This window comes from Drosophila mojavensis, unplaced genomic scaffold, assembly GCF_018153725.1.
Source record: "Drosophila mojavensis isolate 15081-1352.22 unplaced genomic scaffold, ASM1815372v1 contig_136, whole genome shotgun sequence".
Taxonomy (NCBI): Eukaryota; Metazoa; Arthropoda; class Insecta; order Diptera; family Drosophilidae; genus Drosophila; species Drosophila mojavensis.
In genome coordinates this window covers 15,397,804-15,424,581 of record NW_025318667.1, presented here as the reverse complement: position 1 = coordinate 15,424,581, position 26,778 = coordinate 15,397,804, and the positions used below count along the sequence as shown (strand labels likewise).

At 37.8% G+C, this 26,778-nt stretch overlaps 3 protein-coding genes across 4 annotated transcripts; 1 reads left to right on the top strand and 2 right to left on the bottom strand.

Moving 5' to 3' along the window:
- The first annotated feature begins 1,636 nt into the window (after positions 1 to 1,636).
- On the top strand, positions 1,637 to 24,975 carry LOC6583921 (arginase-1). The gene is made up of 5 exons (XM_002009545.4): positions 1,637 to 1,895; positions 2,040 to 2,243; positions 2,336 to 2,522; positions 22,866 to 22,965; positions 24,434 to 24,975. The coding sequence occupies exons 1-5, from the start codon at positions 1,703 to 1,705 to the stop codon at positions 24,800 to 24,802; spliced, it is 1,053 nt and encodes a 350-aa protein (XP_002009581.1). The 5' UTR covers positions 1,637 to 1,702; the 3' UTR covers positions 24,803 to 24,975.
- On the bottom strand, positions 12,407 to 18,833 carry LOC6583922 (protein elav). Of its 2 annotated transcripts, XM_032731964.2 has the most exons (3): positions 18,554 to 18,833; positions 16,372 to 16,641; positions 12,407 to 14,153 (listed from the first exon to the last, which is right to left on the bottom strand). In XM_032731964.2, coding segments are annotated over exons 2-3 (1,524 nt in total). In that variant the 5' UTR covers positions 16,373 to 16,641; positions 18,554 to 18,833; the 3' UTR covers positions 12,407 to 12,630. The 2 variants fall into 2 exon arrangements, with proteins under 2 accessions (XP_032587855.1, XP_032587857.1); XM_032731966.2 differs by lacking the exons at positions 16,372 to 16,641; positions 18,554 to 18,833 and adding an exon at positions 15,305 to 15,725.
- Positions 24,852 to 26,778, bottom strand: LOC6583920 (endoplasmic reticulum-Golgi intermediate compartment protein 2). The gene is made up of 3 exons (XM_002009544.4): positions 26,356 to 26,778; positions 25,485 to 26,282; positions 24,852 to 25,421 (listed from the first exon to the last, which is right to left on the bottom strand). The coding sequence occupies exons 1-3, from the start codon at positions 26,474 to 26,476 to the stop codon at positions 25,039 to 25,041; spliced, it is 1,302 nt and encodes a 433-aa protein (XP_002009580.1). The 5' UTR covers positions 26,477 to 26,778; the 3' UTR covers positions 24,852 to 25,038.

The window sequence follows — 26,778 nt, the reverse complement described above, 5'->3', positions numbered from 1 at the left end:
CGTTGGTACTCTGTATTCATTTAAATCTATCGACTGTGTAACAAACGAAGATGAAGCCACTAATTATCCAACTGAATTTTTGAACTCCTTGGATGTGCCTGGTTTACCACCGCACAATTTACAACTGAAGGTTGGCTCGGTAGTTATCATGCTTAGAAATTTAAACCAACCAAAACTGTGCAATGGAACGCGTTTAGTAATAAGAAAACTGTTGAGCAATGTTATTCACGCGTCGATACTCAAAGGAAAATTTAAAGATGAGGAAGTTCTTATTCCAAGGATTCCGATGATCCCAACAGATATGCCCTTTGAGTTTAAACGAATTCAATTCCCGATTCGTCTTGCCTTCGCCATGACGATCAACAAATCACAGGGCCAATCTTTGACTATTTGTGGCCTCAATCTAGAAAATGCGTGTTTTTCTCATGGTCAATTGTACGTGGCATGCTCACGTGTTGGCAAACCATCCGCATTATTTGTTCTTGCACCTGACCAAAAAACGAAGAATGTCGTTTACCACAAGGTGCTTGAATGAAAATCTGATTAATAAATTAATTAGAGTGTATCCCAACCTGAACAACATACCTTTTAATCATTTTTTACCTAGAAATAAGGGTAGGGCAATGCAACGCTTGCTGGGACTGCTAGTATATATATATATAACAATTGCAATTGATTTCCGTAAAAATTATTTTTGGAAGCTAGCCTTGATAGCGGCTATCAAAACAAGCGCAAGCTGGAGGGCCCCCAACCGAAAGAATACAACAACAACAACAATTATAGCTAGTAATAGACCGATATGCTACACTTACTGTAGATTAAAAGATTTTTTTTTCAGCAAGTCGACAATGAAATGCGCTAAATCAAGTTGATTTTTGGATTGGCTTAGATTTCAATGTCTTTTATCTGTACAGGTTATACAACGGCTTTCAAAGATTTCGATTACCTTGAATATTTAGATTTATGAGTCTTTTATCTGAATTCTCAATAATTTCGAATGGTTTTTCATTATTATTCTTAATTTATACATACATATATAGCTATATTCTGCTGTTCCTGTTCTCTCTGTTTAATGTGTACTATAAGGCCTAGAATACTAAATCTTTTATTTTACTGAGGTCTATTTTATTCTACCTAATATTTTGAAAGCGGTTGGGTTTTTAAGATAATTGAAAAAAAAGTTTCTAGAGAAACTCCTATATGTATTTATATCCTCTCTATAATTCAAACTCCCAGCAAATTAGTAAATGTCTCGATTATTCTCCAAGCCTCCCTTTTGAGTATTCATAGCATTACGAAAGGGTTGAGTGACATATAGAAGGGCATATACCCTGTAAAAGATAGCCAATCACCGGGCCGCTGTCCAAAAACAAAGTAAACAAAAGCGTTCCAAGCTAAATCAGGTTTGCACAGATTCGTAGGTGCCGCTGGAGCAAGCTTAATATACAAAGTACACATAAATACCTACATCTATGTATGTATATATATCAAGGATCAAGGTTATCGCGCGCGCTATCAGTTACATGCGTGACGCTGGGCCGGCGGCACAGAGTGGGACGCTGCGAAATTGTCATTAAGATGGAACGTTTATCAGGTCCATCAGGTCGAAGCTCTGTAGCCGTTGCTACAGTTGACAGCAGGCGAAAGTGAGCTCAGTTGGCAATTGTCACCGAGCGGACAACACACGCAATAGATCGCGATCATGTGGTGGAGGCGGCAGCTAGCATCAGTCAAATTGCTGGGACGCTGCTTTAGCGCAGCGGCGAGCGGGGAACAAACCCGGCTGGGCATCATCGGTGTGCCCTTTGCCAAGGGTCAGGGCAAACAGGGCGTGGAGCTGGCGCCCGATCTGCTGCGAGAGAGCAACCTGCGCCAGGTGCTGCAGAGCAGCGACGGTGAGCACGAACAACTAGAAAAATATAAATAAAAGAAAAACAAACCAAAGTCAGCAATCAAAATGCAAAACAACTGAATTTTCATTTTTTTTCAACTGTCATTTATTTACTATTTTATCGATTGTTGTTGCTTATCGATTACAGAGCGCCTGCTCATCACCGATTATGGGAATTTGCACTACGCCGTCGACGAGACGCTGCTGCAGCAGCAGCGCCAGCATTATTACCACATCCGCAACTATGCTGACTTTATGGCCTGCAATTTGGCGTTGATCGAGCAGGTGCAGGTGATGCTGCAGCAGAACGCACAATTTCTGACAATTGGCGGCGATCATGCCATCGGCTTCGGTGAGCGCCAACGGGCGGCAATGGCAATGGCAGCCAGCGTTGCCAGACTAAAAACTCGAATTGTATTGATTTACCGATCTTTTGGCGCGCAGGTTCCGTGGCGGGTCATTTGCAGCACACGCCGAATCTGTCGCTGGTCTGGATCGATGCGCATGCGGATATCAATTTGCATAACACCTCGCAGTCGGGCAACATACATGGCATGCCCGTTTCATTCCTGCTGCGAGAGCTGCGCAACACCTGGCAGCACGCGGCCCTCGACAAGGTGGCGCCCAATTGGTAAGTGCGCTGCTTCTTCTTCTTTATCATCATCATCATCATTATCCTCTTAACATATCTTGTTCACAGTTTGTCTGTGTGTTTACTTTTCTTTATTACGCTTATCATTGCTATCGCTTTTGGCTATCGATAGCACACGGCTTACATCTAAACACAACACATATGTATGTATGTATGTATGTCGGCTTTGCTACTCTTACTTCTTCTTCACTTTCATCATCTATGTACTTCGCCTTGCTAGCTTAAATGGTAGTTTATATTCTATCTTTGATTGAAACTGGAAGCCAGTTTTCTTATCACAGTTTTTGTTTCACTTAACGTACTAAGTTTTTTGATTTTTGTTTTCGATTTTTTTTCGATTTTGATTTGTTTGTTGTTTACTTATTTTGCTGTTATCTTTCATAAATTTGTTTTCTATTTTCTATTATTTACTTGTCTTTTTTTCTTTTTTTTTTGCATTTGCATTTGCGTTGAGCTGCGTTTGGGTCTCAGTCTTTGTTTTTTAAATACTTGGTATTCTTTTCTCTTGTTTTTATTTAATATTTATATTTTTGTTGTAAAACATTTCTTAAAAAAAAAAACTTTTGGCAGTTTATGTTTCATTGACTTAGGAACCTAGCCATAGAAATATCTTATAGATATTTGAAAAAAAAAAAGAAAACAAATTAAGAAGAATCTCAAAATAAACGTAATTCCCAAATGATAAGAAATTTGTTTAACCGAGAGCTAAAAATAAATAATTTGAAATAATATAATCAGTAAATTTACATATATTATGACGTGTGTTTCAGAACAAGAACAAATAAATAAATAAGTCAATCAAATGAAAATAAACAAAGTTACGTCAATCATAAATGAAAACTGAATGAAAAAAGTTCAAAATAAATATATAAATATAAATATATATATATATCTATAGATATATGGCAAAAACAATCTACAAATCAACTCAATTCACAGCTCAGCGTACCCAAAAATCCGGAAAGTGTTTTGAAACCGAAACCGAAGAAAAAACGTAAATCTTGATCTATTTTGGTGCATAATATTGCGGGAAGAGCGTATTGGATGGGTGATCTAGGCCCTATATCTACTGAACAGAAGTGTAACGAAAAACAATTCCAAAAATCTATGAATCCACTCAGTTTGCATCGCGTTGGTGCTGGTGCAACAGAGACAAATCAAATCAAATCAAATCGAAACCGAAAGCCGTTAATTCAAAAATCTCTAGCTTAATGGTTAAAGTTGTGCTCGTCCTCTGATTGTTCTTCTGAATCTTCCTCTTCTTCTGTTTACATACATATATATAGATAATAGATAAGTAGCACGGATAAAATTCATATGATTCGTATGAAACTTAAAATTATTAGATCACAATAATCGATAATTCCAAATCGAAAACCGATGAAAATATCAAAACCATAAATATTTATCATTAGTCAGAGAGAGAGAGAGAGAGAGGGGGGAGCTTGAGAGCAGGTATGTGTGTGTGTGTGTTGGAGTAAAACAAATAGACAGTTACACTGAAAAAAATCAAGTGATATTTGTGTGTGTTTGTGTGTTTGGTCTTTGATACAATACAAAATACACAGAATACAACAAGATAGATCGCAATCGAGATCAAGATCATATATTTGAATGTTAAACTTAAGTAAAGCTAAATTATACTATTATGTTTTTGTTTTTTTTTTTTTTTTTTTGTAGTTTAAGAAGGTTTACGCACAAAATAAATATCGGTGGTACGGTGGTTCAGTGGTTTTTGGTGGTGCTCAGCGAGGAATCCTACACTTTGTTCATGATGTTTACTTTGATTTTAGTTTTCTCGAAGATCTAAATCAAAAACAAATTAAAATTGATTTATTCAAAAATTGAATTTTAAATAAAATCTCGAATTTGTTGAAACATCGAACTTTGCTAGATAGAATACTTGAAAGCAAATTATATGAAGTGCCTCGACTTTGATGGATTGTTTAAAACAAGAATGTTTCACTTTTTTCTAGCAACAATAATATTTAAGTTAAATCATATTTCTACTTTCTAATATTTTCTTAAAGTTCTTAAAATGATGAGGTTAATATATATTTTTCGAGGAATCGGGAAATATATATATATATTTTTTTTTTTCGAAGTTTCCTTCATAACTTATAAGTTTAAGATATTGAGTTGTTTTTTTTTTTTTTTTTTTACTTGTTTAACTGTAATGAAATGAAGGAAATTACAATAGATAAGTGTGGGTGTGTGTGTGTCTGTGGGTGTATGGGTGTGTGTGTAGTACATATATATATATATATTTATAGATATGTATGTATGTATGTGAGTGTGCTAAAATGCGAACAAGTGATGTGTATGTATGTATATGATGTATGTCTGTATATAATGTATGTATGTATGTATGCAGATATATGTGAGTGAAAATGTATGATTGTATGTTACACAACTATGTATGTATGTCTGTATGTCTATCTATGTGAATGTGTGTATGTACACAGAAACAAAGGATGTACGCTCACATACATACAATAAAGAACACACACACACACATACACTGGCACTCACACATATGTATACAAATATATATATATAAGGTGTGTATGTGTTTGGCATGAATAAATAAGTATGTAATTACAATTAATATCGAATGAATCATATAATCATATACAATCAGTAATTATTGTGTTTTTTTTTTTTTTGTTTTTGTTTTGTTTTTTTTTTTTTTTTTTTTTTGCAATTAATTAACTCATTGAAAGTTAAACATGTAATTAATGTAAATGTTAAATGTCAAATTCAATTGAAAAATCGAACAACAACACGCCTGAAAATAAATCAAGAGAAAGAAACAAATTAGAAATATGCATTCGGCTCGGTTTAAATATTAGTTTTTAATTTCTTTTTTCTTTTTATTATTTTTTTTTTTTAGTTTTTGTTTTTAAGTGTTTTTTTTTTTTTTTTCGTGGTTAGCTACAATAGAAAAAAATAGAGAGTACAAAAAAACCATTATTGTTGAAGTCAAAACTCATCATGGGCGATGTTTATTATTGAGGAAAATCAAATATTCAAATATTCAACGCTGTACAGAGGAAAGCAAATCAAATTATATTATATTTAGCCTGGATAATGTAATTGTTGTTTTTTTGTTGTATTTCTTTGGTTTCTTTTTTCTGGTTTATATTTTCGTTTTTGTTCATTTTTTTTTTTTTATAAATAAGGTTTAGCCGTGTTTTTTTTTTGGTGTTTCTCTTAGTTTGCTGCTGCTGCATCAACTTGATTCGTTTGTTTTACTTACCGGGCAACAACAACGAAAAAAAGCACATAAAAAATTCGTCTACAACAAGAACAACAACAACAAACTGAAAACTGAAAAGTGGGCGTGATACCAACCAAGAGAAACGAGAGAACGAAAAACCAACAGAAAATGTTTTCCATCCAAAACATCCGCATGAAATGATGCACTGCGAGAAATTGCGTATTCAAACTGTTTTTGTTTTTTTGTGTTTGCTCTTGGCTTACTTATACACTAAAACAAAATGAAATCAAGTCAAGTTGGCAAGAACACTGCGCAAAAAAACATATACGCTTCTTACATAAGTTGTATAAACACGGAACACTTTGTGGTATTTTTTTTTTGTATTTTTTTTTTTTGGAGATTGTAGCACAACAACTGAAACAATTTGGAGAAAAGGTGTGTGTGTGTGTGTGTGTGTGTGAGAGAGAGAGAGAGGGAAAGATAGTGGGCTGTGTGTGTGTGAGAATTAAGTCAAAGTACACTGCACGAAAAGAAAAAGAAACAAAAAACAAATCCAAACGGAATTTAAACGAAGAACGAAACTAAATTCAAGGGAAATATACATATATAGAGGAACAGAAAGAATGAATGAAAGAGAGAGGGATAGAGAGATAGGGGGCAGAGGTACAGAGTTAGCAGCTGAGGAGGAAAGCGAACCAAAGTACACTGAACGAAATGAATGAGTGAAATGAAAAGAACCAACCGAAACTGAACTCAACTGAAGCAAGTTTTGTGTATTTTGATATGCAAAGCAAGAAAAACTCATAATCATATATTTTGCAAATACATTTATAATATTAATTATTATTTATATATATTTTTTTGTTTGTTTGTTTTCCATTTGTTTGTTTAGTTTGAAATATCATTTGAAATGTTTGGATAAATATTATTAAGTAATTGATATAAATACGTTAATAAAAAATTAAATAGTTTATCATCATCATCATCATCATCTGCATCGTCATCGTCATCATCATTGTAATCATCATAATCATTTTGTATGTATAATATACAATATATATATATATATGTATATATATATTATGTATTATGTTATGCGATTCTAGTTTGGTATTTTGGTATTTCTTGTGTTTACATACATATACATATATACATATATGTATATATATTTATATATGTCTGTATAAAGTAAATAATAAGCGCATATTACTATATAGTTTATATGATAATTAAGCGTAAGACTAATTCTAACTAATCATAATTTTAATTTATAATCAATTCAATTAAAATCAAATTAATTCTCGGTTGCACACAAAACAAAAGTTCTTAATATCGCATTTGGTAAAAACAACAATTGCTGTTCGTAGAGACAGAGACAGAGACAGACAGAGATAGAGATAGAGAGATGGACAGTTAAATGAGAGGGAGACTTTTTTTTTAATTCTTTGCTCAATTTCTGACTAGACACGCCCATAAAATGGGCGGCATATGTAATTGGCAGCGTTGTTAAAAAATAAGTGGGAATGTTCCAAGCATTTGAGATCAATAAAATTCTTGTCTTGACTAGCTTTATGTCTGGACTGGAATGCAGTCTATAATATATATATCTATATATAATAAGCAGCTACGAACAGTAGAGAAATAGAGAGAGAGAGAGAGAGAGAGCGAGCGAGGGAGAGAGAAAAACATTAGACAATTTAAAAACTCAAAAGACACTAATAAAATAACGAACAAAAACTAAACTTTATAAAAAGAAATCAAAAATCAAAACAAAAAGTGTTTTCTTTTTTTATTCAAAAAACATTATTATTATGTTTGCTTTGCTTTGTTCGAAAAAAAATCAAAATCAAAATCATAAAATTAAATATAAATTTAATGAGTAATAAACATAATCAAAATCAAGGCGAAAACAAAAGTTACGAAAAAAAAATACAACAAACACAAAAGTTCTCTGTATATGTATATTAGATACGCATACATATACACTTCATGTGTGTGAGAGTGTGTGTGTGTGTGTTTTCGAAAGAAAAAAAGAAACAAAAATGATAAATTCAAATCAAAAATATTGAAATTACATCGAAATTCGAAACAATTTCTTTATATCTCAATGTGTGTGAGAAAAAGAGACAGAGAGAGTGAGTGAGTGAGTAAGAGAAATACAGATAGAGAGAGAAAAGCGCTCTCTTCGCTTGGTGTTTCTTTGTTTCTCTCTTTTGTATGCGAATCGAAAAAGTTTCTTTTTTTTTTCTTTTGCATTTGAATTTAAATTAATTATAAAATACAATAAATAATATTCATGTTTTTTTTTTTGTTTTCTTTTTGTTGTTGTTTGTTTGCTTCAGTTTCACTTAAGTTTATGAAAAAAATTATCTGTATATATATATATATATATGTGTGTGTATATATATAGATAAAAGTTATATATATAAATAGATATATCAAATTTACTTAAATACAAAAAATTACACGAAAAAATAATTATTTATATTGTTGAATCATATTTAAATTACATAAACATAAATAATTCTTGCTCGATTTCACTGCTTTTCTTTCAGTTTATCCTTTTCATTTTCATTTTCATTTTTTTGTTTTTTTTTTTTTGTTTGTTTCATTTTTAAGTTTTTTCTTTTCTTCGTGTTTTTATCTTAAGGAAATTATAATTGTAATTTAGCTGAGATGCATGTGTTTTGTTGTTGTTGCTGCTGCTGCGGCTGCATTTGTTAAAACTATTGCACAATATTAGAATTACATATATAATTATAATGAAAATATGACGAAAAAAAAAGAGAGGAAAAATTTAATTTAATTTAATTTTAAGTCAAATTAAACATATACTATAAATATAAAGTTATTAAGCTTTTGATGAATAAGTTAAACAAAATCAAGTACATCATTTCACTTAATAATTAAGGTGTCTCTCTGTATGTGTGTGTGTGTGTGTGTGTGTGTGTGTCGCTTTCCGTTACAGTTGCATGCAAAAGGCAAAGGGCGAAGGAGTTGAAGCTTTCGCTCTCGCTCTCGCACTCTCTGCCTCGTTCGCTCTTTTTCACTTTCGTCAAAGTATTTCAAGAGGTGGGAGGGGGGACTGGGTGTACTACATAATATAACTTCAGTTTTTTCTTCTTTCGTTTACATAATTAATTATAAAGAGCAATAAATCTTTGGATATTTTAATATTACAAGAAAAAAAAAAAAGAAAATTAAAGCAAAGAAATTCTCTAAATATATAAGAAAAGAGAAATTTCGCTGTGTATGTGTGTGTGTGTGTATATATATATGTGGGTAAAAAAAAAAAGTATTGAACAGTTTCAAGTAATTCTTTCTCTTCCTTTATTTTATTTCTATTTTCAATTTTGCTATGCTTAAATTTTAGCTAGAATTTGATTTTTTTTTTTATTTTTAGTATTTTCATAGTATTGGTGTTGCTCCTTAAGAAGTTCTTTTTTTTCTGCCTGCTCTAAATATACTAAAAGTATTTGGGGTCGCTCTGCTTCTTCTACGACTAATGAAACACATATATATACATATATATTGATTTCCAATAGATATACATGTATTGCCAATATATATATATGTATATATATATATTGAAATTATTTGTATTTTTGCTTCTGTTTTCTACCTTAGTTTGCTGACTAGATTTCTTGTTGCAAATTTTGTTCAAACAAAAAAAAGAAATTGCTTTTCTTTTGTTCTTGCCCTATAATATGTATATATTTATATAAAAAAAAATAAAATAAAATAATTAATTAATATTATTTTCTCTTCTTGTTCTTCTATACATAAACATTTTTCTCCAGTTGCCAGTTCGATTAGAAATATTTTCGCTTTTTCTAAGGATTTTCTCATGTTAAGGTATTTCATTGTTTGTCTGTGTGAGTGTGTGTGTGTGTGTGTGTATTTCAACTTATAATTGTTATAAATTAATTGTAACTAGACCTAGTAAATATATGTATATATATATAGATATTGTAGCTACTATAAAGAAAGAAATCATTATTGACATTCAGATAAATTTCGCTTAATGTCGATAATAAATGTGAAAATTAGAAACATATTTGAAATTTTTACTTTTCTCTGGTTAAATATACATTAAATAAATATGCATGGCTCTAATTAACTACGAGCGCGCACTTTTCTTCATGTTGTTGTTGTTGTTGTTGTTGTTATTGTAGTAGTTGTAAATCGAAATTAAACAAAGAAATCAAACAAAACACAATTCGAATTAATCAATCACAAATTCAAATTCCAATTCCAATTCCAATTCAAATTCAATTCAAACTCAAACTTAACTGTAAATCGCAAAATCAAGTCACAAGAAAAAAAAAAAAAACAAAAAACAAAACAAAATTTGCTCAAACTGATAAAACGCAAAAGACAATTTGATGTAATGGCAGGGTGGAGGCGAGGAGGAGTTGGAGCGGGGGTCGGAAACTAGAGAGTTTCGAGTAGTAGTTCAAACATACGGACCGGACATGAACAGACTCTGAAGGAGCCTCCATCATTATTATCCATGCAATGCGCCACTGCTGTATACACTGTACGGCAAGCCACTGTTCGCAAATGGCAAATGGCATGGCATATTACTACAGTCACTACAGTGAGGTACTACACTATTGAGCACAGCGTGCAAGTGTGCTTCTTTCACTGTTATGCACCACTGTTATGGCACTGTATACACTGCATGGCATGCCACTGTATACACACTGCATGGCATGCCACTGTATACACACTGCATGGCAAGCCACTGTACGCAATGGCATGGCTCACGCACGAGTATGTATCGGTCTGCCTATGCGTGTGTTTGTGTGTGTGTCTGTTTCACTGCATGGCTTGCCACCGTATACAGTGCTGTGCTACAATATTGTGCACAGCGTGCATTAATTTACTGCTAGGCAACCATTTATATGAAATGGATTGATTCACTGCGCGATTTCTCATTCAATTTTTCATTATCATTTTCATTTTAGTTGTTTTCCTCGTCTTCTTCTTCGTTTTATAAAGTTTTAACAAAAAGTGTGTGTGTGTGTTTTTTTTTACTTACATAGCTAGAAAAACGCTTTGCTAATGCTTATTTTTTCTCAAAGTTTTTGTCATATAAAAAATGTTCTTTTTTTTTTGGGTTTTCATTTAGTTACTGAGTTTTTGTTTTTTCTTTTGTGCTAGGCTTTCTCTTGTTTTAACGCTAAAAATATTAGCAAATTGTTTTTATGCTGCTTACTTTCTGGCTTGAACTATACATTATATAAAGTATATAAGTTATATATATATATATATATACGTGTGTGTGTGTGTGTGTGTGTTTGATTATATACATACATAGACATATACATATATAAATATATATATATATATAGTTATACGTATGTGTATGTGTATGTGTGTGTATAAATATTATAGTATAATATTCACTAACAATTATTTACTTTAGTAAAACGTTTCAAATTTGCGCATAAATTATTGTATTACTTTTGCGTTTTCTCTTTTGCTTTAATATTCATCGACCATGCTTCCTACTTCCTTTCAGTTTGCACACTTGTCCCTAGATTTCTAGCCCTTTCTCTATGTGTGTGTGTGTCTGTGTGTGTGTGTGACTGTGTGCGTGTGAGTCGGCCGTTAGTTTTCGATTGTAGCTTTCGCCTGACTTTCGTTTTATTTAAAGTTAAAAAAAAAAAAAACACAAAACATTAAAAATGTATAAATATACATATATATACATAAATATATATATATATATATTGTTTTTTCTTTTTGTTTGTTTTTGTTTTTAATACTGTAGCAGCCTCCTTGTGTTCTTTTTATGCTTAATGTTTTTTATTTTTATTTTTTCTTTAATACTTTTTTTTTCGCTTGGAAAACTCAAAAACTAACGGCACTGAACTGTCAAAATCTTTCAAGCCTTTCTGTTTCTTTTCCACACATTTCTTAGCTGTCTTTGTTTTGTTTTTGTTTTTGTTTTTTTTTTTTTTTTTTTTTTTTACTTTTATATAGAAAAGTTTTTGGTTTTTCATTTTGTTACTGGAAGATTTCATTGCTGCTTACTTAGTTATATAATTTTAAAAAATGTTTATGTTCCTTTTGCTAGGTTAATTCTGGTTAATTAAATCTTAGAATTGTTGTTTTGCTGATTTCTTTGTTGTTGTTTTTTTTTTTCGTATTTTTTGTTTTTTTGCGACTAATTTGACTGCAGCTGTTTTTTTCCTTCAGCTTGTTTAATTTTTATATATTGCAATTACACACGTACTCTTCTTCTTCTTCATCATAATTATCTTCTTTTGTTTAATGTTTAGTTTACTTTAGTTAGATTTGTATTTGGTTTTTTGTTTTTTGTTTTTTTTTTTTTTTTTTTTTTTTTATCTTTTTACTTAATGCTAAACAAGAATTTTGCTATTGCAACGCCGGCGCTGTGGGCCGTCATTTCGTTGTTTAGACGTGAAGCCGAAGGAGAGCTCCAAAAAAATGAATGTTTTTCGGTTTTCTGTTTCTTTTTGCTTGCTTCATTCGCATGGTAGTTGCTTGTAGTATGTGTGTGTGCGTGTGTGTCTCTGTGTGTGTTCGTGTGTGTTAAACACATTGTTGTTGCGCTTAGTTAGCCTTAAGACCATGCATATTTATATATGTATAAGTGAAGTTTCTCTCTGTGTATAAACTAGATAAGTATGTGTGTGAGTGTGTGATTGTGTGTGTGTGTGTGTGTGTATGTGGGTGTACTTGCACTCCTGTTTGCTGCTCCTTCATGGTGAATTGGCAGGGTTTACTGTAGCTGCTGCTGCTGCTGCTGCTGCTGCTGCTCCTACTGTTGCTATTGTTGCTGTTGGAGAGAGTGAGAGAGAAAGAGAGAGGGAGAGAGAGCAGAGCAGAAGCAGTCTACTTGGCCTTGTTGGTCTTGAAGCTGACCTGCAGCACCCGATTGCCCATAGTATAGCCATTGAGCGCACGTATGGCCATGGCTGCCTCATCGTAGTTGGTCATGGAGACAAAGCCATAGCCCTTGCACTGATTCGTTGTGGGATCTTTCACAATCTTCACCGATTGCACAGCACCGAAGGGCCCGAAGAGCTGCCAGAGGGCCGCCTCCTCTGTTTCGGGTGCCAGATTGTATATGAATATGGGATATGCACCGCCCGGTCCGCTGGCCAGCGTTGTGGCCGCCGCAGCAGCAGCTCCCAGTCCATTCGGCAGCATCACATCGAGCATATCGCCGGCCATCGGGGAGAAGCGTGCGAGTCCTTTGTTCACCGGCGTGTGCATGGCGCCGCCAATGCGTCGCACCAGCTGCGGATTGAGGAATGCGGGCAATTGGGGCTGAATGATCTTGCTGGTGCTGCCGGGCGTATTTGAGAATTTCACAACAATCGGATCGGTGCAGCTGCTGGGTGTGGTGCCGTTCAAGGCGATGATCGCACGTGTTGCCTCCTCGCGCTTATCGAAGCGTATGAAGCCGACGCCCTTGGTTTGCGTATCGTTGCCGGCGTTCTGCAGGATGCGCGATGTGATGATCGCACCGAATGGCGCAAAGATGGCCTCCAATTCCTGCTGGGTCATTGTCTTGGGCAGGCCCGACACATACAGATTGGCGCCCTTGATGGCATCCGACGAGGGTCGCGCAAACGACACCTTAATCGTTTTATTCTGCAAACGCAGGCCGTTCAGCACATTCACCGCCTGCTCCGCATCCTGGGGCCGGACATAGTTGACAAATCCATAGCCGAGACTCTGGCCCTTGCTGGGCGCCTGCGGATTGAGCGGATCGATATAGACCTGCGATTTGTCCCGTATCAGCTTCACCGACTCAATCTCGCCCACGCTGCTGAACAGCGAACGGATCTCGTCCTCCGTCATCGTCTGTGGCAAGTAGTTCACAATCAGATTTGTGCGCGTCTCTGTGCTGCCGTTGCTGCCGTTCTGGGCGCCGCCCGAGTTGCCGTTCGTGTTGGCCTGCTGCACCTGCTGCTGGACCTGCTGCTGCACCTGCACCTGCTGTTGCTGGACCTGCTGCTGCTGCTGCTGCTGCTGTTGCTGCTGCTGCTGCACGGCGACAACCGCTTGCTGTACTTGCTGTTGCTGCTGTTGCTGTACGACCTGCTGCTGTTGCTGCTGCACGACGGCCTGCTGTACGACGGCCTGTTGTTGCTGTTGCAGTTGCTGGGTGACGGCGGCGGCTGCTGCGGCAACCGCTTGCTGTGTCTGCTGCTGCTGCACCTGTAGTATCGCCTGCTGCACCTGTTGCTGCTGCTGCTGCAGCTGGGCGGCCGCGGCCACGGCCGCTGCACTCTGCACCGGTGCTGCTGCATTTGTGGCTGCAACGGCAGCTGCCGCGGCAGCGCTCTGCATCAATTGCGCCTGTGTCTCCACGCCGGTGGCGCCCGTATTAGCCATCATAAAGTCCACTGTGAGTTTTCCAATCAATAGTTGTTGTTGTTGTTGTTCGTTGTGGGGGAGGGGCAGATTCCACAGAGACGAAGCACATAGAAAATGGAAAGGATTGAATGTCAAGATTAAATCATTTGCCATGTGGATTAGTAGCGATTAGTTTAAGTCAACTTAATAATTAAATAAACCCCATTAGATCTATTCATTGGCTCCCTCTCTTAGCAATAATATAATGATCATGATACCCTTGCAGCAGATCAGATTCAGCATCAACTTTAGTTAAATCTTGTCTTTAATTTTTTTTTCTTTTTTTTTCAATTTTTCCCATTTCTTATTTTTTTTTTTTTTATTACAATTCTAAGACTGCCTTTCGAATTCAATTAATAACAGGTTTTAGGTAATTCAAGCTTATTAGCATATTTGAATAACTTTTGTTTCATATTTGAAATTGCTTAAATGAATATCTACTCGCATTTCTTTTTATTCCTATTACAATTCTAAAACAGAAGTATTAATATAACTAATAACTTTACATAATTCATACTAGTTTTAAACATATTAAAATTATTTTTGTTTCATTAATTTTCCAATTTTTTTTTTTTAAATAGTTGCACTTGGTCTAAATCCTACCAATAACCGAATTGTATAAGACAACTTCTATTAACAAACAAAAACAAAATCAATATTAATTCAATTCTACACATTTCGCATTAGTTATATATCAAATTAATTAAAATAAGATATCTACAAGTTGTCAGTATATATTTGCACTTAGCGTGCGACTACTGTAGCTGCAAGGGTATTTGAACTTCGACAAGCCGAAGCACTTTTTATTGCATTTGATTTCGGGTAGTTATTGGCGACACATTCAATGCAGAGCGTGCACACGGGCGCCATCTAGCGGGTCAGTTTAACGAAAAACTTTCGTTCAAAACTTAGTTTTGCCCCACACACACACACACGCGCAGACACAATCAGAAACAACCACACGCACACACAAAGAGAGCGAGCGAGCGTGGGAGAGAGAAAGAGAGATAGGGGGACAGACACTGAGAGTGACAGAGGCAGCCAGTGCTAGAGCACGAGTCAGCCACCAAGAGAGCGTTTTTAATCTCAAGCACACACAATAATTAACATTAAACGCACACAAGCTCACACACAAACCCACCTACAACTGCGTGGGAAAAAGGAGTTTTTCACAGATTCAGAGTTTTGTTCTTTTTTATTTTGTTGTTGTATTTATTGAGTTGAGCTTTTTCGAAATTGTCGTTGCCGTTGCCGTTGCCGATGTCGATGCCGATGCGAGACCCGCTGCGTCGCAAGCACGCGATGCTACTGAGCGCAGGTCCTTACAAGGCATTCGTGTTATGCTGGCGTTAGCGTCTTTCGTCCTATTACCGCTACTGTTCCGGCTGTCGTTAACATCGTTGCTGCTGATGCTCTTCTTCTTGTCGTTGTTGTTGTTGTAAATTGTAACAAAGCACGTAATGTACCCGGCCAAACCCAGTTATGTAATACACACACACTCATATATACGCACACGCATAGCGGCAACGGCAACGGCAACGAACTTCCCACAGTGGCAGGACATACCCCTGACGAAAAACGAAAGCCGAAAGGCAACCAAAAAAGAAGAATAAAAAGTTTGTAAACTAAAAATGAGCATCCGACGTTGAACGTGCTACCGTGCAACCCACCCGCCCTGCATATGCAACCCTTAAAGACAACAACAAAGTGTAATATTGCTTTTGCAAAAATTACTACCACTCACACATATACATACATACATATGCATGCACAAAACGTGAGCTTGGACTCGCCTGAGGGTTAAATACAGCAGAACAATGCCACCCCCTTTATCTGGAACAAACAAAACGTTGCTTATTTTCATTCGAACTGTCTGGCAACGCTGTCGACGCAACGGCTGCTGTTGCATGATCTGTGAACTTGCACATTGGGTGGTTGCTGTTGGCCTGGCAGCGTCTCTCGCACGTCACACATACAAGTCAAAAGGTCAAACAAAATCAAACACGCATACAGACAGACACCAGCACACGCACACAAACACACATTCGCTCACTAACTACCTCACCCACACCATAGACTGCGTGTGATTTTAAAATGTCTGGAATAAAACCGCTCATCCTTTTCGCTTCTTATATATACAGTTATGGATATATGTAAATGTGTATGTGCGTATGTACACACAGTTATAGATATGTTGAAAATACTCACTTGTTTCAGTTAAAATGTTGCTATTTTGTGTTTACCAAACAAATTTGATTTGATTTGATTTGTTGTCGCGCACGCGCTCTACACGGCGCTACTCCTTTTGATTTCGTCTTTCTCCCTTACTGCTGCTCACCGTTATTCAGCAGTCGGCTAGACAATGCTCTCAATTTATCCAGGATATGTTATTGTTGTTGCTGTTGTCTTAAATTTCAGGAATTTTGTTGCTATTAATTAAACAAACGCTGCAGTTGTCGTTTACGTAGTCGTCGTCGTCTAATGTTGTTGTATGAAAAAGAGTGTATAAAACAAAAACAAAATAAGCGGTAAATATAACTGCATATATGTTGTTGCCATTGGGCGTTGGTGTTATCGTCTTTATCGATTTTATCGATTTTTCACAAACCCAAGCAACCGCACATACAACAACAACGAAAGCAAGAACAGCAAGATGAACAAAAAGGTCTAAATTTTTGCCCAATTCTGCGCACATGCACATACATACATACATACATGCGTATATGAATGTGTGTCTATGTGCACATGTATAAATTCATATTTTACTATTTAAAACAAATCGACGCAAATGTTTTGTTACACAATTTCGAACTGTGCCGCTGCTGCTGCCGTTGTTGTTATTGTAATTTTGCGATTGTTTGTTTTTTTTTTTATAATACTGATGATTATAACAGTATCTCTCAGTTGCTGCTGCGGCTCTGCCACTGTGCTAATTTATGGCGAACGCCATTGGGAAGAGAGCGAAGCGAGCTGAGCGCGAACGACCAACCGCGTCTCTCCCTCTCTCTCTTGCGCCATTTATTCAGCTAGCTATACAATGTATAGCATTTCCCTGCAATCTTGTTGTTGTTGCTCTTCTTGTTTCGCGTGTTGTTGTTTATATGCACATACATACATATGTATTAGAGCTAACGCACTTCTTTTACATAAAAACATGCATACTTTACTCTTACATACGAATGGATGTATGCAGGCATATAAATGAATATGTTTGCAAACAAACTCACACACACATATATATTAGCAACATGCACACTCGCGCACACACTCACACAGACGCACTTAGTATCTATAAGTTTTTTGTTATTGCTAGACGACGCGCTTATTAAATTAAAACACGCGCTGCTTTCGTTTTTATTTCCACAATGCTTGTTGTTCTTGTTTAATTTAAAAACAAGTAAAATTAAAAACGAAGTGCACACAAAAAATATAGATTTATACACTGCTGTAGCGTTTGTTGTAGAATTGTTCTAATTTGTATTTCCGCGCAATTCTCGCTGTTCCGCGAACTACACATTTTTTTTTGTTTAACTTAAGTGTTGCTGTGGCAACAAAACACTACGCTTTCGCAGCAAATGCTAATTCTACTACTTATAGATAAAACAAGAAAAGACACGCACAACCACAACTAACATTTTGTTTATAATTTCCTACTTTAGCTGCCGGCTTTCAGTAACTCTTTTCTGTCACTGCAGCAAAATTGAATGGAAAATGAAGTGTGCTCCAAGTCTACTACTATTTGCCACCGCTGCTGCAGTTTTAGTTGTAGTTGTCGGCTTACAATGCTTGCTTCTCTTCCTGCACATAAAATCGATATGCTAGCTGCGCCCTTTTTGCCACTCACACAGCTACTCAGACACACAGCAGCAGTGTACACACAGACATACACTCGCTCACATAGAAAAACCGTTTTACAGATACACAGCACAGAGACAGAGAGAGAAAGAACGACTACGATGGCAGCAGCACTGCGGCATTTAGCAGTAGATTTGAACGCACAACAACTTAAACAAACTACTACTAATACTTTACTACGACTGCTTTACTACTAATTTTGTTCCGTCTTTCAGCCCTGCCGACCCCCGACACTGATCGTTTGTTTGCCTCTTTGCCAGTCTTTTGAGTTTGTTGAACTGTTTGACGCTGCCGTTTGTAGTCGTGCGTCTTGCCTACATTTTTCCTCCATACCCAGTGCATATTATAATTTTGCATTTTAGCATGCATGTATCAAACTGTTTCACACACACAAGAAAAAAAATACATATATATTTATGCATGTATATATAATTGCACAATTATGCAGCGCGTAGTGGTCGTTTGGCAATTTTCGTAGCATTTTATTTCTTGGTAGCGTTTTTTTCTTGTTGTCGCTGTTATACGTTACTCTTACGTTTGGTTGCGGCTGCGGCTGCTACTGTTGTGTTGTTGTTGATGATGAGAATTTTTTGGTGGTATTTTCTAGTTGTTGTTTTTGTTCTTGCACTTCACGTAGTTTTCTATGGCAATGCTTATATTTTGTTTAAACAATTGAATACTCTTGTCGGTATTTTCATTACTTTTTCAAAAAAAAAAATAAAAAATCAATTGCAAAATGAGCTGAGCACACGAGCTGAGGCAGCGCACACGAGCATTTAAACGTACTGCGGCGGACAACGTCTAGCGTAGAAATGAAAATTACGCGAATGCGAGCACAACCAACACAAAGCTTGCTACCCCATACACCATACAGACGCATACTCGCAACGTAGTATGTACATATGTATGTGCATGTGTTGAGTTGTACGAAACGAGAGCGAGAGCGAGACCGAGAGCACTCAGAACGTATGATCAAGGGGAAGCGAGTTTGACCGTTTTCTTTTTTTTTTATTATTATTGTTGTTGCTGCTGCTGCTGTTGTTATTTTTCTTGCTTTGTTTTCGTATTTTGTATGCTCAATACGAGTTTTACTCTCCGAATTATGCACTCTCTCAGGTAATCGGTTCCTTTCTCTGGAAAATCGCCTAACTTCGTTAACCCGAGTGCTATTGGTGGGTGATTGGCTATAGGGATTCTCCTTACGATACCAATATTTCCGAATGCTCGCGGTTGAATTAAATATGGTCAGACAAAATGTATTTTTGCAGCAGCGGCATTGTAACAAACATTTCAAATTTTAGCGCCCAAAGAAGTATTACCATAATATAAAAAAGAAAAAAAACTACATACATATGTATATTTGCTCGTGAGTAAAAATCAAAATGGCGGTGTTCATGGAGGTGCCGTTCCAACAGCCTGGAAATATATACATATGTATATATGTACATATGTATGTATGCTAGCAAGCATGCAAACATACGCCCACAGTCGCCTGAAAACTGTCCAAAAAGTGTTGCCAGAATGTTGCACAACAGAGCATTGAGTGAATGGCAAAATTGCGTTAGAATTTAAATTCTAATCATCTTTCGAATAATATTGCAATTTTTATTTTCTTTTTGTATATTTGTTTTTTTTTTTTATTCTTGAAATGAAAAAAAAAGTAAAATTCAATATGAGGTCGTCAACCGTTTTATGATGCAGCTTATATGCTGGCTAGTCTCTCTCTCCGTGTCTCTTTCTTTGCCTGCACATTATCCTTGCCAACCGCGAGGGCTGTTTGTCATGCTTGCTGCATGTGTGTCTGTGTGTGTGTGTGTCTGTGGCTGTTTTGCACTGCCACCACCAACGCTGGGGTTGTTTTCTGTACAGCGTACACCCCCTAACTCGATGGCAATCGCCTGTCTAGCGAGTGTTTCGACATGGGCTGGGTTTTTGGCAAGCGTGCATGCGTGCGTGCGTGCGTGTGCTTAATTGCGCTTGTATTCATCATATCCTACGTATGTATATATGTTTGTATGCATGTATGCTTCCTGTTCTGCTGCTGCTGCTGCTGCTGCTGCTGTTGTCCACCGGTTACCATGTGCTGATTTGTATGGCACAACATTACAAATGTGCCGCCGCCTGTCTGTTCCAATTTACACACAGTGAACACATTGTTATTCTTTTTGTCGTCGCTCGCGAAACATCAAAATGTAACTCAACTTTTTACAGCTGGGGTGGTTTTTACGAGATTTGGGTTGCCAGACGGTAAGCCGGCGCCGTTGCCGTTGCCATGGCCATTGTCATTGTCGTGGCCAAAAGGGGGGTGGCCAAACGAGACTGATCGGTGACGTGCAAGTGCTCGCCCGTTGCCGTATCCTGTCCAAGATAAGCTTAATTTATATATTTACTAATATTATATATATATATAGAATTTAATAATATATATGTATAGAAATATATAGAGTCATCTTTGAGTTCCTTTTATGAAAGTGGATACAAAATAAATAGGAATTCTTTATTTAATATTTAAATTTTATTTGTATCTACTTTCAGTTCGCTTAAATACTTTTTTCCAAGCTCGAAATACATTCGTTAAATGATAAATTCTTTGATAATTCAATTCAAGTGAAAGTACTTGAAGACAGTTCTTTAGTAGTAGCTCTGGGGCTATAGGAGATAAATATACTTCGTATACTTCAGCTGCTTTGAGTAACTATTTTAGCTTGCTTTAGGATTCGTTCTATATGTACATATATAGCTCTATAATCCAAATGGTATTTCCAAATGATTTTCTTTCGATATATACTATCAAATATTTAATACAAATTTATTTTTGAAGCAATTGCAATATAAATTTAAATTTTAAATAAGTATTTTTATATATTTATTAAAGCAATTAAAATGGAATTTTATATACATTTTTATACATAATAATGTCTCAGTGGTAACCCATGTGACCCTTCACATATACAAACGTGCACACACACACACACATACACATAAGTATTTATTTCCATGACGATAAGTTTTTGTGATAATAGCTAATTTGCGCCAATTTCTGCCGTTCACCATGTGTGAGAGTGTAAGCGCGCGTGTGTGCGTATGTGTGTGGGTGTTCGCCGTGTAGACTCTGGCCACGTGCTTGGATTTCAGTTTGTCTCTCTCTCTCTCTCTCTCCCCCGCTCTCGGTCATTGCCGGCGCCACGCAGTATGCAGCAGTTTTGCAATGTTGCCAGACTTTTGCAAAATCCAAATGTCTGCGACTCTGGCCCGTTGAATACAAAAGGGCTAAAGGGAAGGGAAAGGTTAGGCGAATGGGAATGGGGAGGAGAGTAAGCCTAATCCTTTGGCTCTGGCATATTACAACAAAGCCGGATTAAAAAAGCAGCGGACGCAAGATGATAGAAACAAAGAACATCAATATTTTCTCTTGATTTTTGTTTTTATTTGGGGGTTGCAGCACAAGAGGCGCACCCTTAACTGATTTAGAATTTAAACAAACAACAATATAAAAAAAAATTAAAAACAATATCCAGCATTGCTGCAGGCGCTGCACCAATCAGTCTACGGCTCCGCAGGATCAGACTGGCCAAACGGGTCCCAGCTATGGCTTGATTCATCTGAACCACACACAAAGACAGGCTGACAGACAGACAGACAGATGGACACACATCCCCCTCCCTTGCTGTGGAAGCGAGGTGAGTTGCCTTGGGCACATTTACATTTACATAAGGGTCCTTCAGGGTGTTTTCAACTTTGCACGTCTCGCTGCACAGCGCACGATCGACAGATGCAATTTCTCCCGAACCATACAAAAAAAAAAAAAAATAATAATAATAATAATAATAATAATCGTAAAAATTACCATAAGACACCGAGAATTCGCTCTCGCTCCCGATCGCCGAGGGTGAGAAACCGGCACGCAGCATGCAGAGGGGTGCAGGATACGCTGCAGTGCCATTTTGATTGTGGCATGTGTTTTCGTTTCTGCTTCTTCCTATCCGTCTACCTCAGTCGCCCACCCTCTCCGTTTCTCACTTCCCTATTTCCTTTCTGTCTGTCGCGTCTAATTCCCCAACAACTTTGTATATTCCGAAAAAAAGACCAAGCCTAGTTTACATGAGATTAAAAGCTAAGCTGGGATTAGATGAAAACAATTTAATAGAAATAGCTCTCTCTCTCTCTCTCTCTCTCTCTTTCCTTTTATCTTTCTCATCATCTCTCTTAATAAGTCTCTTTGCTGTCTCCCTCTCTCTTTCTCTGTTTTTTTTTCTTAATTATTCTCATTCAATCATTCTCAGCCTCCCCGTCTCTATCTTTCACTCCATTCTCTATCTTTCCACTTTATCTCTCTCTCTTTCCTTCAATCCACTCTCTCTTAGTTTCACCATCTCAGCAGTTTCTTCCCAGTTTTTCTCTGTCTCTACTCCCCTTTTTCCCTATGTCTTGATTTCCACTTTCCCTCTCCTCTCTTTTTCTCCACTCTCTACTCTCTCCTTCCTGTTACCTCTTGCTCTACTTCCTCTTTTTCTCCACTATCTTCTTTCGCTCTTTATCTTCCTCTCTATCCTCTCCCTGCCTGCTTTCTCTTTCCCATAAATGTTTCTGAGATCAAGGAATTGTTTCTAACTTATTCCAGCCTGAGAAACAACATAACCTCACACAAATGCATCGTCAACTTAAACATAACCTAAAAGCGCAGTGCTGTTGTTGGGCTTCAGGCGTACTTCAGCTGTGCTCCCCCTCCCTCCTTACCTCTTCACCCAATCTCCTTAACAGCGCCTCCCTCTCTCTCTCTCCTTCTCTTACTCCCTTTTTTCTTTCTCTTTCTCACACTCAATTCTTTTCTTTGTGACTAATTTCAGTTTGTCGAAGGATCAATTGGTTTACATTGGCTTGAGGGACATTGACCCCTACGAGGCGTTCATATTGAATAAATTTGGAATACGCTACTATGCCATGGATGTAAGTAGAATGGGTGGATACACACGCACACAGAGTTTCGGGCCTGCCTTACGTGGCAGTTGTAAAACATTTTAAAATTCCGGTTTGTCGGTAGCCCAGAGTATCAAATGACGATCGTGCGTGAGAGCCTCGACACATTACATATTCTGGCTCTAGTTTCTCTCGCACTCTACCTCACTCTTAATGTGTGTGTGTGTGTGTGTGTATGTGTGTGTGTGTATGTGTGTGTGTGTAAGTGTTGTAAATGTAAGCTCGGCATTTATAGGGGTTGTCGGTATGGTATGAAAAATCGAATCTAGTTGCACCCTTCTGCAGCCGGCAAAGTTACAGGACACTCCCTAGCTGCCCACCTACCCTCCAGCTGACTCTGCCAGTCCCTACCAACCTCCCTTCGTACCCGTACTCATACCCCCTCCATTCAAATTTCACGTTACATTCGCGCTGTCGTATAGCTTCCGATCGGTGGTTGTTGCCACATACGTGCCCGGCCACATCCGTTCGCATCGTATCCGGCGTGTCCTTGTTGCCAGCCTTAATTTATGGCTCGTGCTAAATCGACGTCTGTTGAAAAATGGTTTAATGCTAAATGTACCCGAGCTGCAAATTTATTACAACTCATTAGTTCGGCCCAAAATGTGCCAAACAGAACAAAAAAAAAAAAAAAGAATGAAAAGAAAAAGAGGAACAACTCCGTTGGCTGTACTTGGTTCGTTTTTGGCAAATGGCGTTCGAATGATCGCCGCGCCAATCGAAATGCAGCTGAGCTGAGCTGAGCTTGGAGTCCCGTTAGAAATGAAGCTTTCGCGTCCAAGGCAATTTTAGCGTATGTTTCAGTTATGCCATGAACAACGCATTTTGAGATCATGCAACCGATGATTCAGCAAATGATCAAGTATATATAAATAATATGCATATATTCGTTTTGAAATATATGAAAAATTATTAACAAAATATCTATAATAATAATAAAGAAACTAAAAAAAAAAAAATAATAATAATATTAAATAAGAATAACAATAATAATTATAATAATAATACTAATATTAAAGTAGATAATAATAAAATCATATTGTTCGTGAATCAGAGTAAAATATTGATATTATAATTGATTCATATCAAGGATTTTTGTTTTCCATAATTGCATATTTCTAAACAAAATATATTTATTATAGTGCACTATTTTTGATTTATGACATTTACAAACTTTAAAAAATTGTTTACTCTTCAAAGAACTTACCTCTCATAAAATAGTTAAAAAAACACACAATATTTATCTATATCTCTCATAAAATAGTTAAAATAAAAAAAAAAAAAAAAAAAAAAAAAAAACACAATATTTCTACCATACCAAACATCTGCTGTAGCCATAGTCCCCACAGTGTAGGGTATTGCAAATGCGTTAAACTAATATTGCTCACAAAATATAAACAAACAGATATTTATGAATGAATTTCTCTTCTGATAACAGTCGATCGATCGCATGGGCGTGCCCAAGGTCATTGAGATGACGCTGGACGCACTCGACACGCAAAACAAGATCCATGTGAGCTTCGACATCGATGCGCTGGACAGCAATGTGGCGCCGTGCACGGGCACCGCCGTCCGGGCCGGCCTAACGCTGCGCGAGGGCATCAGCATTGTGGAGGCGCTGCGCGACACCAAGCGTGTCCAGGGCATGGACATTGTGGAGATCAATCCGAAGCTGGGCACCCCGCAGGATGTGCGCACCACAGTCGACTCGGCCCTCGAGATACTGAAGAGCATGTTCGGCTACCGGCGCTCGGGTGCGCGGCATTACAGCAACCTGGACACGGGCATACTGGGGCACGAGCAGTAAACCACGTTCTATACATATATCGATATATATTATTAAATATATATGTATGTACGTGTTATGTTTTTAATAATATACATATATATATATATAACATGTGTTTTTTAAGTATGTACAACTGTAAAAATTCACTTTTGCTGCTTAATCTTATGAGACAATAAATTTGTGGCATTGTAGTAGAGGAGAGTGAATTGAGAGTGCTTTGAACGGAGATTGCGAGTGGGGCGAGTGTGGCCCGGCTAGATGTCTGACTTGTTGGCCGCCATGGCTGTTGGCAGATAGGCGGATATATCCACATTGGCCATCAGATTGGCCGTGTTGAGCAGGTCGTTGGCGGGCATTGGCACGCTGCTGACTGGCGCCGGTGGGGCTGGCGGGGGCGGAGTGGCGCCCGGTAGCCGCTGATAGAGCTGCGGCGCAAACATGCGCAGCAGACGCCGCTGGATGGCCACCAGCAGCGCATTGACAGCGCCAGAGATGACAATAATGCCCGATATAATGGAGCAGAGCCGTATGACAAATGTCACCAAATTGTCACGATCGTGGCTAACCACAATTTTCAAGGCAGACCAATCGTACTTGAAGTAAATACCAGGCGAGCCGTACGAATTGCGCTCCGCATCTGTAAATGGTAAACGAGTTATGGTGATGGAAGGACGAGAGGATGCACTGCATCAGCACTTGCCTAGCTTGCGTACGTTCTCGGTGACAGCATATTGGAATGTGCTGATGGTGCTAAACGTATGCCGTATCTCCGTCGGCACCACCTTGATGAAATACTGCACCGTGGTGGCCTCCTCCCGTATGATCGTCTCGTCACCTTCCAGCGGCTGGACGATGCGACGCGAGTATTGGCCGAAGCTCAAGCGATTGATGCGATGCGTAAAGTTTGCTGGCATGCGGCGAAACTCGATCATCCAGTGATCCTCGAACATGCCAACTACCGGCTGGGCGCCGCCCACTAAATGGAGCACGCCGGCCACTTTATTGATGCCCAATGTGCCGTGCAGCCGGCATGCATCGTACTTGGACTCCATCTGCGAAATCTGCTGCAGCTGCTGCAGTGCACCCGGTGGCGGCGGTGCCGCCGCGTCTGACTGTGTATCGCTCTCCTTGGGCGGTGACCGTTCGCGTAGTATGTCCTTAAAGAGTATATCAGCCACAGAGTGATATTCCTCGCGCAAATAATGATTAGTCATCTGCATGGACTGAAAGTGACGACGATCCGCGTCCGACATTTGCCACCAGACGCCCTCGCGCTGCAGCGTGCCGTACGCAAACACATCCAGCTGCGTCTCGTCCATCAGATCAACGCCAGAGAGCGAGGCGCACGGCATGGCTACCGTAATGTCCACATGCATCTGCACCTGCTCATCCAGCGAAATGTCTGGCTCAAATTGGTAAATAATCTCCGTCTCATTCCAATAGTAGCGCAGCTCCGTGTAAACGAGATACACAATGAGCAGCCGGCTTAGCAGCGAGACTGCAAATAATTTAATAATAATTATTAGTATAATCGAATAACAGGAGTGCGGGAATCAATGCATTTTGCTCACGTGTGCCCCCAATCTCTGTGGTCTCCGTATATTTCTCCGGCACCTTTTTGAAGGCATCCAAGTTCTTGGCGAACTCTAGCAAATTGCTTTTATCGCCGCGGTAACGTAACGTGGCACTCATAGCTGCAAATGCTACACGTCGTAATTGTTATAATTAACTAATTATTGTTTATTGCCAGCTATTCAGAACATCATCTCCAGTGCCACGTACTCCCCCACGTTTGCTCTCCCTTGGCGCCGGATCTGCGCACGCTATTGCCTAAATTTAATTAGGGCCAATTAACTAAAAGCCACCTTTTGATCGCAATCGTTTATAAATGTATGCACTTCCAGCTTAATACGAAATATTGTAAAAATATAGTTGAAGTTATTGCCGTTGCCGGCTGGATTGTTGATATATCGGCTTGTAATATGCCTATTATC